Source organism: Artemia sp. Qi Xiang Cuo, chromosome 3 (assembly GCF_049724085.1).
Source record: "Artemia sp. Qi Xiang Cuo chromosome 3, ASM4972408v1, whole genome shotgun sequence".
NCBI lineage: Eukaryota > Metazoa > Arthropoda > Branchiopoda > Anostraca > Artemiidae > Artemia > Artemia sp. Qi Xiang Cuo.
In genome coordinates, this window is record NC_142796.1 from 69,008,451 (window position 1) to 69,023,751 (window position 15,301).

Consider the following 15,301-nt stretch of genomic DNA (forward strand, 5'->3'; position numbering starts at 1 on the left):
ACAGTCCTTAAGCTATTCTACAGTAATAGTCATAACAGTGTAAAACATAATCAAAACAAATGTTTTGAGCTCATCCTACCATGCTCAAACTTAGCAGCAAAAATGAAGCCAATCCCTGAAACAAAGCCATATGCTTTAACCTCAAAGGACATCTAATATGAACGGCGGATAATGAAGCAAGAAGAAAATCCAGCAAATCAGTTAATATCCACAACAAGCATTGTGCCAATTTTTTCTCTCCCAACACAGCTTTCTGTCACTTCTTCTACCAGAAATACTTCAAAATATAAGAAATCAGCCAAACTGGGAACATTGGGGCCCATATCGAGAATTCGTAATATGTTGTAAAAAAAAAATACTCTTACTTAATGGTAAAGTTCATTATAAGCACGCGCAGTGACACAGGAGGAACAAAAGCAAGATTAACGAGAATGATTATAGCCAACCAATCAAAATTTTGAATGTCTTCGACCTTAAGGAATTTTAATACCAAAGCAATCTAAGCAAGCAACTTCAAGAAACCAACAAATTTACTGAATCTGAAGTACCGGTACAGAAACTACTAGACAGCATATGCCCAAACAAATCATTAGGGCCAGACAGAACTGAAGCTTCATGGATTTAGCTTTTAGCACCAGAAATTGTGTCACCCCTCACTCACATTTTTAATACCTCCATGGAGAAAATCAAGCTCTCAATCAGGTGAAAAAAGGTAAGAGTTATTATACCAATATTACAAACAGGGAAACAATATCCACCCAACCAATTACCAGCCAACCAGCCTTACCCCCGAACGAGCAAGGTGGCAGAGAAGCTGGTTAAAAACAGGATCATTAAGCATATGACAGACATTTATCTCTTCGATTCAGCCCAGTTTGGCTTCATGGACAAAAGCAGCTGCGAAAAACTAGCTCTAACCAGCAACAAAGAGGATGGTTATGGTAGGTAAACTGTTAGTGCTATTTGATGCTGAAAAAAGTATTTGACCAGGTCCCCCACCTTGTAGTACTTAATGTAACTAAAACCTACAATAGTAAAAAATCAACCTACATGTGGATAATATCACTCCTAACCAGGAAAATGGAAACTGTGTACATAGATGCAGGTAAATCCTTAGAAGCTACACTGCCAAGCAGCATTATCCAAGGCAGCATCATAAGTCCACTCCTCTATTTGCTTGTAATTAAGAGAATGAACAATAAAGTAACAACAGCATAATACTATTAACTGACAAGATTAAGTTCTACCAAAAATAGTCATTCAAAAATATATTAAAATTGTGCAGAAAAAATATGAAAACCCTAGTTGTAAACCTTGAAGAAGTTGGCCTCAAACTCAACCCAACTAAATGCAAGACACTGTGGAATGGACCCAAGACGGACACATTTGAAACCTCAGTCACAATCAGACATAATAGCTAAAAATTAACTTTAGAAAATATGTTTTGTGACAGAGACCTTGGAGTTATGTTGACATCCAACTTAAGCTTCATGAGCATATAGCAAAAAGAAACCAGCTTGTTGGGCCCACTAAGTAATCTTTCTGGCATCATGACCACAAAATATTTATGCCCCTGTGTAAAGCCTTAGTAGTTCTGATAATTGATTGTGCCAGCATTGTGTGGGTCTCCAAGCTATTTGGTGAAACTGAACACACCAAAAGGATCCAGAGAAGGGAAACCAATCAGCTACTTAGACCAAAAGATATATAGCAAGAAGGCCAGTTGCAAGCCATCAAGATCCCCTCACGCATCTATAGAAGGCTAAGAGGTGACTTAATACGCATATATAAATCCAGAAGTAACCTTGCTAGAACTAGCTTTGGTAAATACTTTGGGTCTAACTTTACTAAAATCACTTGAAGGCATATATCCACAGCTAACAAACATATAGCTACAATGTATGTCTGGTTCCAATGTTGGTTAGTCAGAACCATTAATGCAAGGAATGTAGTGCCCAAAGCTAAGATTGCTGCACCATATCTGAATATTTTCCAAGACTTGCTGGGAAAACCCCTAAAAGATAAGATTCACACATGCAAAAAATATTAGCACACTAACTAATTACAAAGAAACTCAAGTATCAAAACCCAAAGTTGATGTGATGTGTTCACATGACCTAATTGACCTGAGAGTACTGTACTTTAACAGAAATGTTTGTCCACTGGTGCTGTTCATATTATAGTTAATAAAGACATTCACCATGTGCAAGCATTAATAATATGAGATAGAACCTAACATGATGGAATGACATTGTCCCAAAAATGCAAGAAAAATTAAATCTTATCCAGACTGGGTTAAGAAAAGTAGTTAGGTCAATATTTCCTTTTTTCCATAATTTAGCAAGGAAGAAAGTGAACATGTCACTTGATGACTTTTTTTATGTTCTTTCTAAATATAATAATTGCTTTAGGGACCAATCTGAGCACAAAAAGGGGCCAATATGGTAACTTAGTTTTGTCACCACACAAAATAGTGATCATCACTAGAAATGGCTTTAAAAAGTGGTTAAAAATATACCAGCCATTTATTCGATTTCAATCGTTTAATCGTTATCAGCCAAAAGTTATATAGCCTATTCTAAAGGCAATGATTTATTACAATCTAATTCCAGAAAAGTTTAAATTTATAAATATTATCCTAACATTTCAAATGTTTTCCTGGTGTAAGTATAAAACAGTGTGTCTTCTATGTGATAAACTTTGCAGTAGCATAATAACCGTGAACAGAAAAAGTAAGCAAAAAAATTGAGGCTTAAGAATAACTTTTGTAAATTTACTGAATTAAATTGCAAATTGAATTTAATAACAATTAAATCATAGTCTAAAATCTATGAAAAAGGTAATAAGTTAGCTTCTAGGTCTCCTTTAAGGGCTCAAAATGGAATTTGCCAGTGAAGTGATTATAATATTTGTAAAGAGCACGAAAAAAGCCATCAAATGATGTCTTCACTTTCTTCTTAGTTAGATTAAGGAGAAAAAAAGGGAAAAGTGACCAGCAGTTGTAGGTTCAGTCTTATCTCCAAGAGTTAATTTCAGAAGACACAAAAAAAGTAATTATTCAAAGGTATCAGACTTACAGAAAAAATAGGAAAACAGGAAAAATAAGGCAAATCAGTGGCAATCTTTATTTAAAACTCAATAAACCATTCAGTCTTGGGAATAAAAGACTATATATTAGGAGGGAAAATCAACATAGAAGAGAAAACTACAACTGAAAATAATAAAAAAAAATTTTTTCATCAAGGCCCCTCTCTAAGGAAACATCTTTAGACAGTCCCCTGCATTCTAACTTATTTTATCTGTACATAGCAAGATTATAGGGATTTGTTTCTTAGTGGCGTCAATTCAACAAAATTAGGGGGAGGGATATGTTTTTTCCAAATCTATGGGGGGGGGGCATTTGTCTTTTTTTACATTTTTTCAATTAAAATACAAAAAAAGTATTTAAAAAATACCAGAAGCAGGGGAGAGGCAAAATTCTAGGAGGGCATATGCCCCCCCCCCGCTATGTGACACCACTGGTGGCTTTTATTTTTCAAGATTCTCAAGACTATATAATTCATCATATACTGTTTTTCTTAGTAATTAAGCAATATACTATTAGCTGAATGGGTGGTTAGTCCACACAACAATCCCACAGAAATAGTAATACTGCTAAAGATAAGAAATAGCTGATGCTACTGTACTTATCCTCAACAGTGGCACTGTTAATTCTTTAAAAGTTTCTCAGAGATCTGTATGTAATTTCCAAATTTCTTGGAAGGACAAGACCTAAGAACTTCCCTTCCCTGGGTATCGTCTTGCCTGTAGGCTATAGCTAACTGCAGCCATTCAATTAGTATCTGCCTTTATTAATTGAACATACCTTTTTGAGTGCATCCTTAATCCGAGAGTCTAAGTCTTCAGAGGAAATAACCCTTTCTAACACTGACGTCAATGCATTGCTGAAACTCACTATATTACATTTTGTTGAGAACTTCCTCTCACGTTCTGAACTACCTTCAATGGAAGTAATGTTTTCTAATTTAGTCCTTTTAGGGCTTGATTTCACAATATCTGATTTTGAAGCATTTCTCTTCATTCCTTTAGTACTGGACATGGTTTTAAGATTGTTTTTCCTAGTATTAAATCACTTTTTTTTTTCACAGTCTTGAGGTATAACCAGTTTCCATGATCAAGTGAATTTGCAAGTCTAGTATTCCTAAAAAGAAAATAGATTGATAAGAAACAAACTTTCAACATAAAATGCTTCCAATATTTTAAGTTGAGAGACTTTTAATAAATGACAAACTAAATCAGGAAATGGTTTAACTAGTAGGCCTCCTTGAAGAAAGAGCTGTAGGCCTCCATGGTCCACTAGGCCACCTGCTATAGCAGTGATTGCCACGTCATTCATGGGCCTGCCCACTTTAAGATAAGTCATTTGTTTATGATGTAGATAATTTTGGAGACCACGCTGCCTTTCCATCGCGATAAAATACAAGTTCAAAATAGGGATAAAATCCTTTTTAATAGATGACGATACAGTGACTACTGATGATGGTCACTGTATATGTGACCGAAATATCAGGTATTTTTGTGAATTTCTATACACTGTCTAATAAAAAGGATTTAATCCCTATTTTGAACTTCTATTTTATTGTTGTTTTTTGTTTCTTTTTCCTCCTGCTCATGTTAATCATGTCGTAATACAAGCAATTCGATTTAGCACTGGCGAAATTTGCAGGCTATCCATTGTGGCCTGTACGAAATATAAAAATTATGAAAAATGATGGAAAGCGTAAAAACTATTTGATCTTCTGCAATGGGGATCATAGCGAGCAAATTGTTTCTGAGAGTAACCTTGTATTATATGAAAACAATGTTCAAGAAGCTTCTACTAAAACTGCAAAAGGTGTTAAACTTGCATTTGATGAACTTGAGCGTTTTTCCGAGATTTACAGGTCAACTTCAAAGGCTTTTTCTGCTCTAAAAGTATCCGATGAAGCTGTTGCATTACCCGGTTCAAAGTTTGCTTTATTTTCACGAATTTTCGCTACAGAACAGGAGTTAGAAAAAAAAGAGAATCTATTGTTTCAGAGATATCTCGTCAGGTTTCTGCAAAGTGTGGCCCGAAAGCACAATCTGGTCCTTAAAGACTCTGCTGAAACTATATTTAACGAGTTGTACAATTCTGTGTCACTGGAGTTCACTCCCATCTTAGACAGTATTGAAGAAGAACTGAAAACGTGTAGAATGCCAACCCTTAATCTAGAGAATCGAACTAAAAAAATTGAGGTCAAGCTTGACAATATGAACCAAGAAAAAATCTTGGACAGTCTTGTTTTCAATGGTCTGAAACAAAAGGCAGGAGTTGAACTTAAAACGACTTTGCTCAGTGTCCTATTGACACAGATGCGTGTTACTGGTATGTCTTTTGGCAAATTATCAAGTGTTTTCTGGTTTAGAATGAGTGAGCCTAATACTGCTAGTGACAAACTTGCCCCAGTACTAGTGTGATTTACTAGCAACGAAGTTGCTCGAAAAGTTTTCTCATAGAAGTCTAAACTAGCTGGTTCGGGCATCTTTGTGTCGGAATCCCTTACGAAGCAACGTCGTGATTTTCTAAATGCTGCAAAGGATCGGTTTGGTATCAAACATGTATGGATTGACTGCAGCAACATACTAGTGAAGTCGCCAGGTGAACCGTCTGCACGGAAAATAAAATCCCTTGGTGAATGCATTTGAAGTAGTATGTGTGTTGTTTTTCATCGTTTTTTCCTTTCTCTTGTATTTCTTTTTTCGCCCTTTTTCTTACTACTTTTTCGCTATTTTTGTTATTTTCATCGTTATTCTCAAAGACTGTTGATTCTCAGTCCTGCATTTTCTTTTGTTACTTTTTTCTTTTTGTTTAGAGAGATTTGTTGGGTTTGTGTATTTTTCACTATTTTTTTGTCATTTTCTTTATCGTTCTCAAAAATTATTGATTCTCAGTCTTGCATTTTTTCTCTTCTCATTTCATTTAGAGAGATTTGTTTGGTTTGTGTATTTATTTACTCTTACTGCGTCTATATTTGTCTAATTAATGAGCCAATAGCAACAGAGGTTTTGTCAGCACCAATAGCAACAGATCTTGAACCATGTATGAACCAAGTTAAACTTCACCAGTTAAGAAATAGTGCTTATGTTCAAAGTTCGCAGTTTAACCCCAGAGAAGCTGATTCATTGCATTTACATGTCTGGGATTGCCGCCTTACTATTTGTTATGAGGATACGCTGTAATTCCTCTCTGATTCTCAAGGAAAAATTAGTTTTATTGGTATTTGTGAAATATTTTTGAGTCAGGAACATTCTTTCTTGTTGTATTCTTTCCCAGATTATAATTTAGAACCGGACATCACTTCATAGAGGGGGAATTTGCATGTTTGATTTCAAAGTCATTGTCTTACCAAGTAAGAAATGACATTCATGTTTGGATTGAGGGTAAGTTTGAAAGTCTTAGTCTGGAATTAGATTTGGGAAGTAGGGAACTTTTGATTAGTGTTGTGTATAGGCCACCGAGTGCTAGCTGGGAAGAACTTGAGAGTGGGTTTGATCAACTTGCACGTGCAGCGTCTTGGAGAGGTCTAGATTTTATTTGTATGGGTGATTTCAACTTTGATCTGCTTTCATTGAATGGAGTGAATCTTGACTATTTTAATTTGATGGTTGCTCATGATCTTTTCCCCCTTGCATGAGCAAGGGGAAAAGAAAGCATGTGAATGCTTTCTTGCATGTGAATATTCCAAAACGTGTTAGGAGTCATTCAGCCACTCTCATAGATAATATTTTTGTTGATTCTAAGTATCTGGACTGTAGTTATGCTGATATGGTTCTATACCCTTGTTCGGACCATTCCCCAGTTGTCGCAACGGTACCTTGTGGCCGAATAAAAAGAAATAAATTAAAGAAGTGAAAACTTGGTCATTAAAAAAGAGAATTTACAAAGGTTTGGTGAAGAGTTGAGCAGCATTGCTTTTAGTAAAATTTTAGATATGAAAAATGACGCTTCTGGTGCATTTGATTGCAAGATGGGGATCGTATACAGCCACTATATGATAAGACTTGCCCAGTGAAATGTTTGAAACCACATAAGAATGAGCCCAGGAAGCCCTGGATAACTACAGAAATTCTTAAAGCGTCAGATTTAAGAAATCAATTGTATTTGGATTATTTAAATAGCTAGTGTGCCAAACAACAGGAAGAATTCAAAATAATATGCAATAAAGTGAACTTGAAGAAAAGCTGAAAAAGAATACTTTGTGAATTAATTGGGTTTAAATAAGGATAATACTAAAGGAACTTGGAAGATTATTAATGATCTATCGGGAAAGAAGAAAAGAAGCTCCACCCATTTTGCAACTGATTTAAGGAGAAAGTGGTCATGATGAAACGATTATTATTAATAGATTTGCTGAGTTTTTTAAAATATTGGCCAAAATGTACAGGCGGAAGTGCTGATAAATTCTAATGATAATTTCCTACACTATGAATTTGTGGATGATAGAGGAACTGGAAGTGATTTTGAGTTTCAGCTGTGTACTGAATACGAAATTCTGAAGGTTCTGAAAACAATCAAATCTAATTCAGCAGGGACATATGGAATTAATGTTAAGATTTTTAAATCGGTGTTGTGTTATTTCCTACCATGCCTCGTCCACATAATCAATCTTCCCCTCCAAACCGGCAAATTCCCTGATGCACTTACAAGCTCAAAAGTCATCCCCTTCACAAAGTTGGTTCTAAGCTAGATATTGAAAATTATAGACCCATATCAATCCTACTTCTGTTTTCAAAATTATTTGTAAAAGTTGTGCATGAAAGGCTTTATGATTACCTTACGAAAACGGGGGTGCTACGTGAAATCCAATTCAGTTTTAGGTAAGGTCACTCGACGTCGGACATTGCGCATTCACTCTGTGATACTGTAAATAAATGCTTTGAATGTCGTGAAATTCTTTTGACTATTTTTATTGATTTTAGAAAAGCATTTGATGTAGTGGATTTTTAAATTTTACACAAACGTCTTCAATCCTTTGAAGTTCGTAGCAACTATTTGAAGTGGTTTTTTAGTTTTTTGAGTGGTAAATCTCTTCAAGTTATATTAAATGATGTTTTTTCCTCTCCTTTTCAAGTAATGTGTGGTGTACCCCCGGTGGTCTGTCTAAGGACTACTCCTGTATCTTGTGTATGTTGATTCAATGCGTTTCTACTTACCTGAGTGCTTTATTACAACTTTTGTGGACGATACTGCTCCAACTGTGTTTAGTCGATCCATTGATGATTTGTTGGTGAAAGCAAATAGGGATTTAAAGTCTTTTTTTGTATTTAAAAGTTTGAGCCTTTTGTCAGTGAATGTTAAGAATACTAATTTTATGATATTTAGAAGAGTTGGTAAGCAGCCAAGTGTTGATGGAGAGGTATTTCTTAATGGTAGGGCTTTGTCACATGTGTATGAAGTGCGTTATTTGGGTTTCCAGCTTGATTGTAATTTGTCTTGGAGGCCCCATAGTGATCTTATTGCAGCAAAAATTGCTAGAGGTCTGGAAATTTTGGGCTGATTCAGGCATGTGTTACCATTATCAGTTCTACTGTTACTGTACCCTACTATTGTTGCACTTTATATTTCTTATGGTTGTGTTCTTTGGTCTAGTAATTTTAATGCAAACTTTAAAAGTACAGATTCTTCAAAATAAAACAGTACATCTTCTTGGTAGTTAAGTAGAAAATGTGAATGATACCACATTGTGTTTTAAGAGTTTACAATTGCTTAATATTGGTCAGATTCGCGATTATCAAACTGCTGTTTTTGCTTATTGATGTTGGAATGACCTATGTCCTATAAGCTTTTACTGATTTTTCTTCGTGTAAATCATTTGCTCCACAGGTAAGCAATTAGATGTGGATAATTTTGTTGTTGAGTACCAAGACGCCATATGTGCAGGTTTCGGAATTAGGTATTTAGCTCCAGCTATTTGGAATGATATCCCAGCTGGCATTTGGGAGGCCGAGCATATTGGGTTATTTAAAGCAAAATTTAAGAGGCATTTATTGGGAGAGAGCGGTTAATTTTGGTATTATTTGTTATGTGAGAGTAATTTGGTACTTTTTTTGTACATCATTTGTGTTACTAGTTGAGAATTAGAGGATTGCAGCCGTCCATCATTAGGCTTTTCGAGCCTTCCCCAGGCGGTTGTGTGTATATATAGTTTATTTTATAATTATTAGTAAATAAAACAAATTTGTCTATATACTATATTTATATGTGAGTAATAACTATGTATGTTTATATTTATTCTGTTTCTCAAAATGGCTCCATATTTTTGGGGGAAAATTAGTATCTTAGAATATTCTCACATAAAAAACAATCTAGATAGGTCAAAAGTCTGAGAAAAATCGTTAAGAGCCTTAATTTTGGTTTTTTGCAAATGACATCATGTACTATGTTAGTAGCCTACATCACATTAGCATTTCTTATGACATCATATATGGCATCATATAAGTATTTTCTTATATGATGTCATACATAGTATAAGTAAGATTGTTGAGTTTCCAACACAACAGTTACTTATATAATATCATGTCTGCTGGAGGGCCCAAAAAACGGAATTTTGCAGTTGCAGCTACTATAAATGATGATTCTTTGGAAGGAACACCTTAATTAGCAAACATGATAAGATGTGAAATTTGACAACCTGGACCATCAATTGCAAAAACACCAATGAAAGATTTTAAGCCGAACTGGCCAGCCATGAAAAAAAACCAACAAAGAGAAAAATCTCAGTAAAAAAAACAACAAACGAGTCTGCAGCCAGTGGAGAGAAAAGATGAAAAATGTAAAACAACGCAAATGTTTCACCTGTATCCAAACAAAGCGTCTTCAGCATGAAAGAAACACAAAAAGAACAAGATAAAACCAAGCTAAAACTAAAAACCAATAAAACCAACACCAAAAAATATATACAATTGGCTCAAACTGATCCACATAGGGAAAAGATGCTATTATAGAGTTACTTCAGTGAGAACACCAGAGTAACTGAGGGAAAATAAAAATGAAACCTGGAAATTATTTTAATTATTCTGTTGCAAAATAATCCTTTTGTTGGCTATTACTGAAGCAAATCGTTTTGGTCTAGCAGGTAAAATAGTCCTCTGGTGATTATTTAAAATCTTAACTCACTTATTGACTGTTGATCTTTACAAGATTATCATAAATTGGATCAATATTTAAATTACGTGTCCTATTTATTAAAAGGTTAGCAAACATATGTTTTTTAATTTCTATGGCTTCTCTTGCCCATTGAGTGTATCCCTTATCATTTGAAATAGCTAAGGCTTCATCAAATTTTACAAAGTAATCTGGTTGAAACCAAATATGTTCTGCTAAGGCTGAAGCAAAAGTCTCTGGAGGCTTGCTTAATTGTAGGGTTTTTTCTATTGAATTTCGATGTTAAATAAATCATTCAACAAATTGTTGGTGAATCCTACCAATAGAGAACTTCCCACAAGAACACGGAATCTTATGCATCCCACTTACTAAATTTACCCGGGTTAAATCCTTTCCAAAACTAAAGAAACTACCCATTGGCCTCAACGATTGGAAACATGTATTGATGTTAAATTTATGCAAAATCTGTGAAAGTTTCTCACCCAAACCAGGTACATATGGCAATGAAATGAAACTTTTGAAACCTCAGTCTTCAGCTTTAAATCTGAAGACTGAGAAACCCCAATAACCTCACTATCATGTTTAACACGTCTATTTTCAATTATTTTGTCAGAGAACTTAATTGGGTAATTATTACAAAACAAAATATCCCTCAAGTATAACAATTCCAAATCCAGAAATTCCTGGGAACAAATTCTAAAGGCTCTATCCACTAGTGAAATCACAACCCCCCGTTTCACTTACATAGGGATGCAAGAATGAAAATTCCAGTACCTATCATTGTGCGTTGGTTTTCTATAATCCGCGTTGTTTTACATTTTTCGGCTTTTCTCTCCACTGGCCACAGTCTCGTTTGTTGTTGTTGTTTTTTTTTTCACCAAGATTTTTGTCTTTGTTGGTTTTTTTAACCACACCAATAATAATAATTTATTTTTGCCCTCTATTGATACATTAGAAATGCAGTATAGGAGTACAAACAAAGAGAAAAAAAAAGAGAAAAGAAACACAAATAGTTAACAAATACAGTACCAAAATGACTAACAAGAAAAAAGACAAACATTAGGAAACTTAAATCAACTGTGGGAACTTGAATCAACACTGAAATACTGAACCTAACGATCTACCCATTCATATATGGTTAAACAGAAAGTCTAATAAATTCCTATATTGGTCATCAAATGGCAAATAAATCGCATGCCTCACAGAATAAATCCTATGGCTTATAAAATATACATTAAAAAACAACGAAATGAGACATTAGAGGCTTTTTTTTGCTATTGATCACTAGTAATGTCACAGTGACGTTGACAACTCAGCAATCTTGGGGCCTACTTCTCCTTACTATATACATACATACATACACATATATACATACACATACATACAAACAAACATATATACCCACACATACACACATAGACATACACATTTGTTACCCTTTTTCGCTACATTAAAACAATAATGCACTAGAGGGAGTGAAAAGAACAAAACACGAAAAATCATCAGCTATACAACAAATTGACAATCACCACTGACAAGAAAAACAACCAAAACAGAAAAGACTGCTCAGACTGGGGACTAAATTTCTAATCCACCATATATAGAAGATGGTTAAGCAGAAAACCTGATATTTTCTTGCAATGGTTTTCAAATCAAGCCAATAATTCTTCCATCTTCTCAGGTATATCACAGACATGTTTTTTTTTTACAAATGTATGACTTACAGAACCATAGAGGAATACCAATAAAAAATTTAGCAAACCGGTAAAATTGAACCCTAATTTGTTTCTTTTCTGTTGACGAAAAAAGTTTCCAAAAGGGAGTTAGATAAAACACATGCGGTGCAAACATAGAGTTATAGAGCTTTCCTATATACTTGTCAAATCCTTTAACTTTTGCTAGCAAACCATATGTTTTGCGAAGTTTCTTTTTTCAACTCATTAATAACCAGTGTGCAATAAGATGTCTCAATCTTATTGATGACCCAAAATGAGCACCAAAATACTTGAGTGAATCAGACTTAGGAAGAGTAATCGATCCTACTATAAGGGATTTTGAATGTGTCTTTTCATTCTGTTATACTCTCGTAAGCTTAGTTTTTGATGGTTCAATAGCAAAGCCAATATTAGACAATCTAGCCTGAAGAGCCTCAAAAGCCCTTTCTAGTGATGAAAGGTTATCAGCGAGAATAAGTATGTCATCTGCATACAACAGGTGACTAATATCGATATGACCATCAATAATATAGGCTGGGACATTTCTCGTCGTAGTTCTAACTGCATTGTTGAATATTAATGAACTTAAAACTGAGCCCTGCTTTACCCCGCACTTTACAGGAATGGGACTTCTCAAACCGTCACTAGAACGGACCCAGGCTATTGAAGTCTGGTACCAATTCCAAAGGCACGCGCAAATAAAGCCACTAGTTCTGCTATTTAACAAAGCAACTAAAGATTGTGAATGCAAAATTGAATAAGAAGCCTTACCTATATCAACTGTGCATACATACAGACTGTTATCCATCATCTTGCGATATTCCGTTATAGACAAGAACACAAAATGTGCATTTTGGACTCCTAAACCTTGCCTGAAACCAAATTGATGATCCCCAAAATCACACTTTTCATGCAGAAATGGGTAAATTATTTGTTCAAGTAGCTTGCTAAGCAGAGAGCATATGGTTATAGGTCTACATGAATTGCATAGCGTGGAGTCCTTATTCTTTTTAGACACGCATGTAACTAGCCCTTCACATAAAGTCTTAGGGACAAAATTATCTGAAATAGCAGAGCTAAGTGTTCAAACAGCACATGTGTACTGTACTTCAAAAGCTCCACTTGCAGACCATCCACACAAGAGGCTTTGCCAGTTTGAAGATGACGAGTGTGATTTAATAGCATAGAAGGTGTAATAGTGATGTAATTTTTGGGGGGATTCAGCTTTGACAATTGCTTCTGCAATATTCCATGGAAATCTGTGTCAATTGGTGGTGGGTCGGAAGAATATATTGACAAGAAATGAGTTTGCAATTAATTGTTGGTAATTTGATTTGTCAAAATTGAAGTGGAACATGTAAGTTTAGTAACCTCTTTCCACAAAAACTGTGGATTATCCTGTATTAGCTGTGAGAAATTTTCAAATTGGCATTTTGTTCCAATTTTTCACAACTTTCTGAAAATTCTGCTTTGTCCATTTAACTAAACCAAAAACTATACCTGAAAGAGGTCTATGGCAATCCTTCCATATTCCATACCAAAAACAATGACGGAGTTTAGCTTCCTTTAACCCAGGAAAATCAGACATCCCCTTTTACGCGTGTTAGTTTTTACTGATTCAGTAGGGACGGCAACATATGCAGCAACCATTAGAGAATGTGATATTTCAGCAAGGTAACAATCAACATCCAGGGGGTCCCCACGACGCGAAGAACAAAGAAGGTGATATGGTATCTTAATTTTACGCAACATAGAATCTAAATTTTCATGATACAACTCTGTATCTTTTTTATCCCACAACCTCTTTGTGAACCGTTTTCTTACCTCTGATCCGCCACTTAAAGACGCTGGAAGAGAAAAGGACAGTTCTAGATGTGAATGGTCACTAATTAAAAAATCTTGTGATACATGTACATAAAGGCTTGCCGATTCTTGAAGATCTGTTATAACAAAATCCAAATCTGCAGTACTAACAGAACTGTGCAGATACGTGTAAATTTGATCTTTATGTAAAATATGTAGGTGAGGTGGAAAATAGGCTTTTAACACCTGAGAAAGGGAAGCATTATCATTCTTTAAGTCTGTGTTAAAGTCTCCGAAAAGCAGAATTTTTTTTCCTGATGCCCTGATTTTATGCGTGAATTTTGATAATCTGGCACATGCTAACACGAATTTATGATTTGAAGTAGCATTACAATAATTAGTTGGCATGTATACACACAATATAGTTACACCTCCTAGATCAACAGCAATAAATAAATCATTAGCATCAACTAATTTACTCTGAAACTTTTTATGTATAGCAACTGCAAGACCACCTGACAGTCAGCCCAGCGATGTTTTAGCAGGACGAATAAAAAAAATCATGGTCGACAGCTCAAGCTGCATAGCATTATCCAAATTTAGTAGGTGTTTGACAATGCACACTATATCAAATAAACCAAAAGTGAAATCTAATACATCTAGCTTTTCTCTGGCACCATTCATGTTATGGAACAGAAGCTTAACACTAGTTGGGTCATTACTTTTCATTTTCTTTTACCGGACGGAACTCGGGGGTATGACTGGGGAGCCAGATTATCACTGCGAGCTGAAAGCCTCTTAATCTTGGGGCAGATAAAACTGCTGCTGACACGATTGCCGGAACAGTTTGTGCATTTCACAGTAGTTGCCGTATACAGGCTCTCACGAGTGCTAATGTGAGCACTTTCACCACATCTACTGCACTTCGATTTGTTTGCACAATCGTGAGCTATATGGCCAAAGCTTTGACACTTAAAACACTGTTTGGGCCTAGTCAAGAGCCTCAAAACACAAAACAAGCAATATTCAATTTTGATGCTGAATCTTAGGGTCTGTCCAAGATCCTCCTTGCTACTAAAGGTGAGCTGCACCACAGAAGACTGACTGAAACATCTGGATTTTGTAATGCTAGTAACCAAACCGGGTATAGTAGACACATCAAAATCCTTATTGTTTTGAATTATTCCTAAATGCTCATTTTTCATCACTTTTGAGCAAATGTTTAGGCCTGGGGGAATAACTGCTGGTAAACTTAGGGCAGCAGCTTCATTGGACATATGTAAGATAAGGCGATCACGCTTCAGCTCAACATGCTTTACCTTCTCGGCACAGTTGATTTTCTGTATAAATTCACGCTGCTTTACAGGGTTTCTTGATTTTAGCTCTTTAGGTAAATTTGTAAGCACCACCGGGACTGTGGTAGGCATAATTGTGGGAGCGGAAGGCCACTGAACTGGGACAGGAGGGATGGGGCATGAGGTTTCTTGCTTTTCCACAAGAAAGTTCAGCATTCTAGAAGTATCATTCAGACAAGATGCTGTCATAGTATTTGGCTTGTTAGGTATTAACAGCATATCCAATGGATCAAGAATGACAA

General features: G+C 35.4%; 1 protein-coding gene across 3 annotated transcripts in view; it reads right to left on the bottom strand.

The window, feature by feature from the left end:
• LOC148954466 (uncharacterized) overlaps positions 1 to 15,301 on the bottom strand; it is a 55,577-nt gene that overhangs the window by 34,765 nt on the left and 5,511 nt on the right. For all 3 annotated transcript variants that reach the window (XM_089087105.1, XM_089087106.1, XM_089087107.1), the window contains exon 2: positions 3,866 to 4,201. In XM_089087105.1, coding sequence (XP_088943231.1) covers positions 3,866 to 4,099 — 234 coding nt within the window. In that variant the 5' untranslated portion in view covers positions 4,100 to 4,201. The remainder of the gene's footprint in view (positions 1 to 3,865; positions 4,202 to 15,301) is intronic.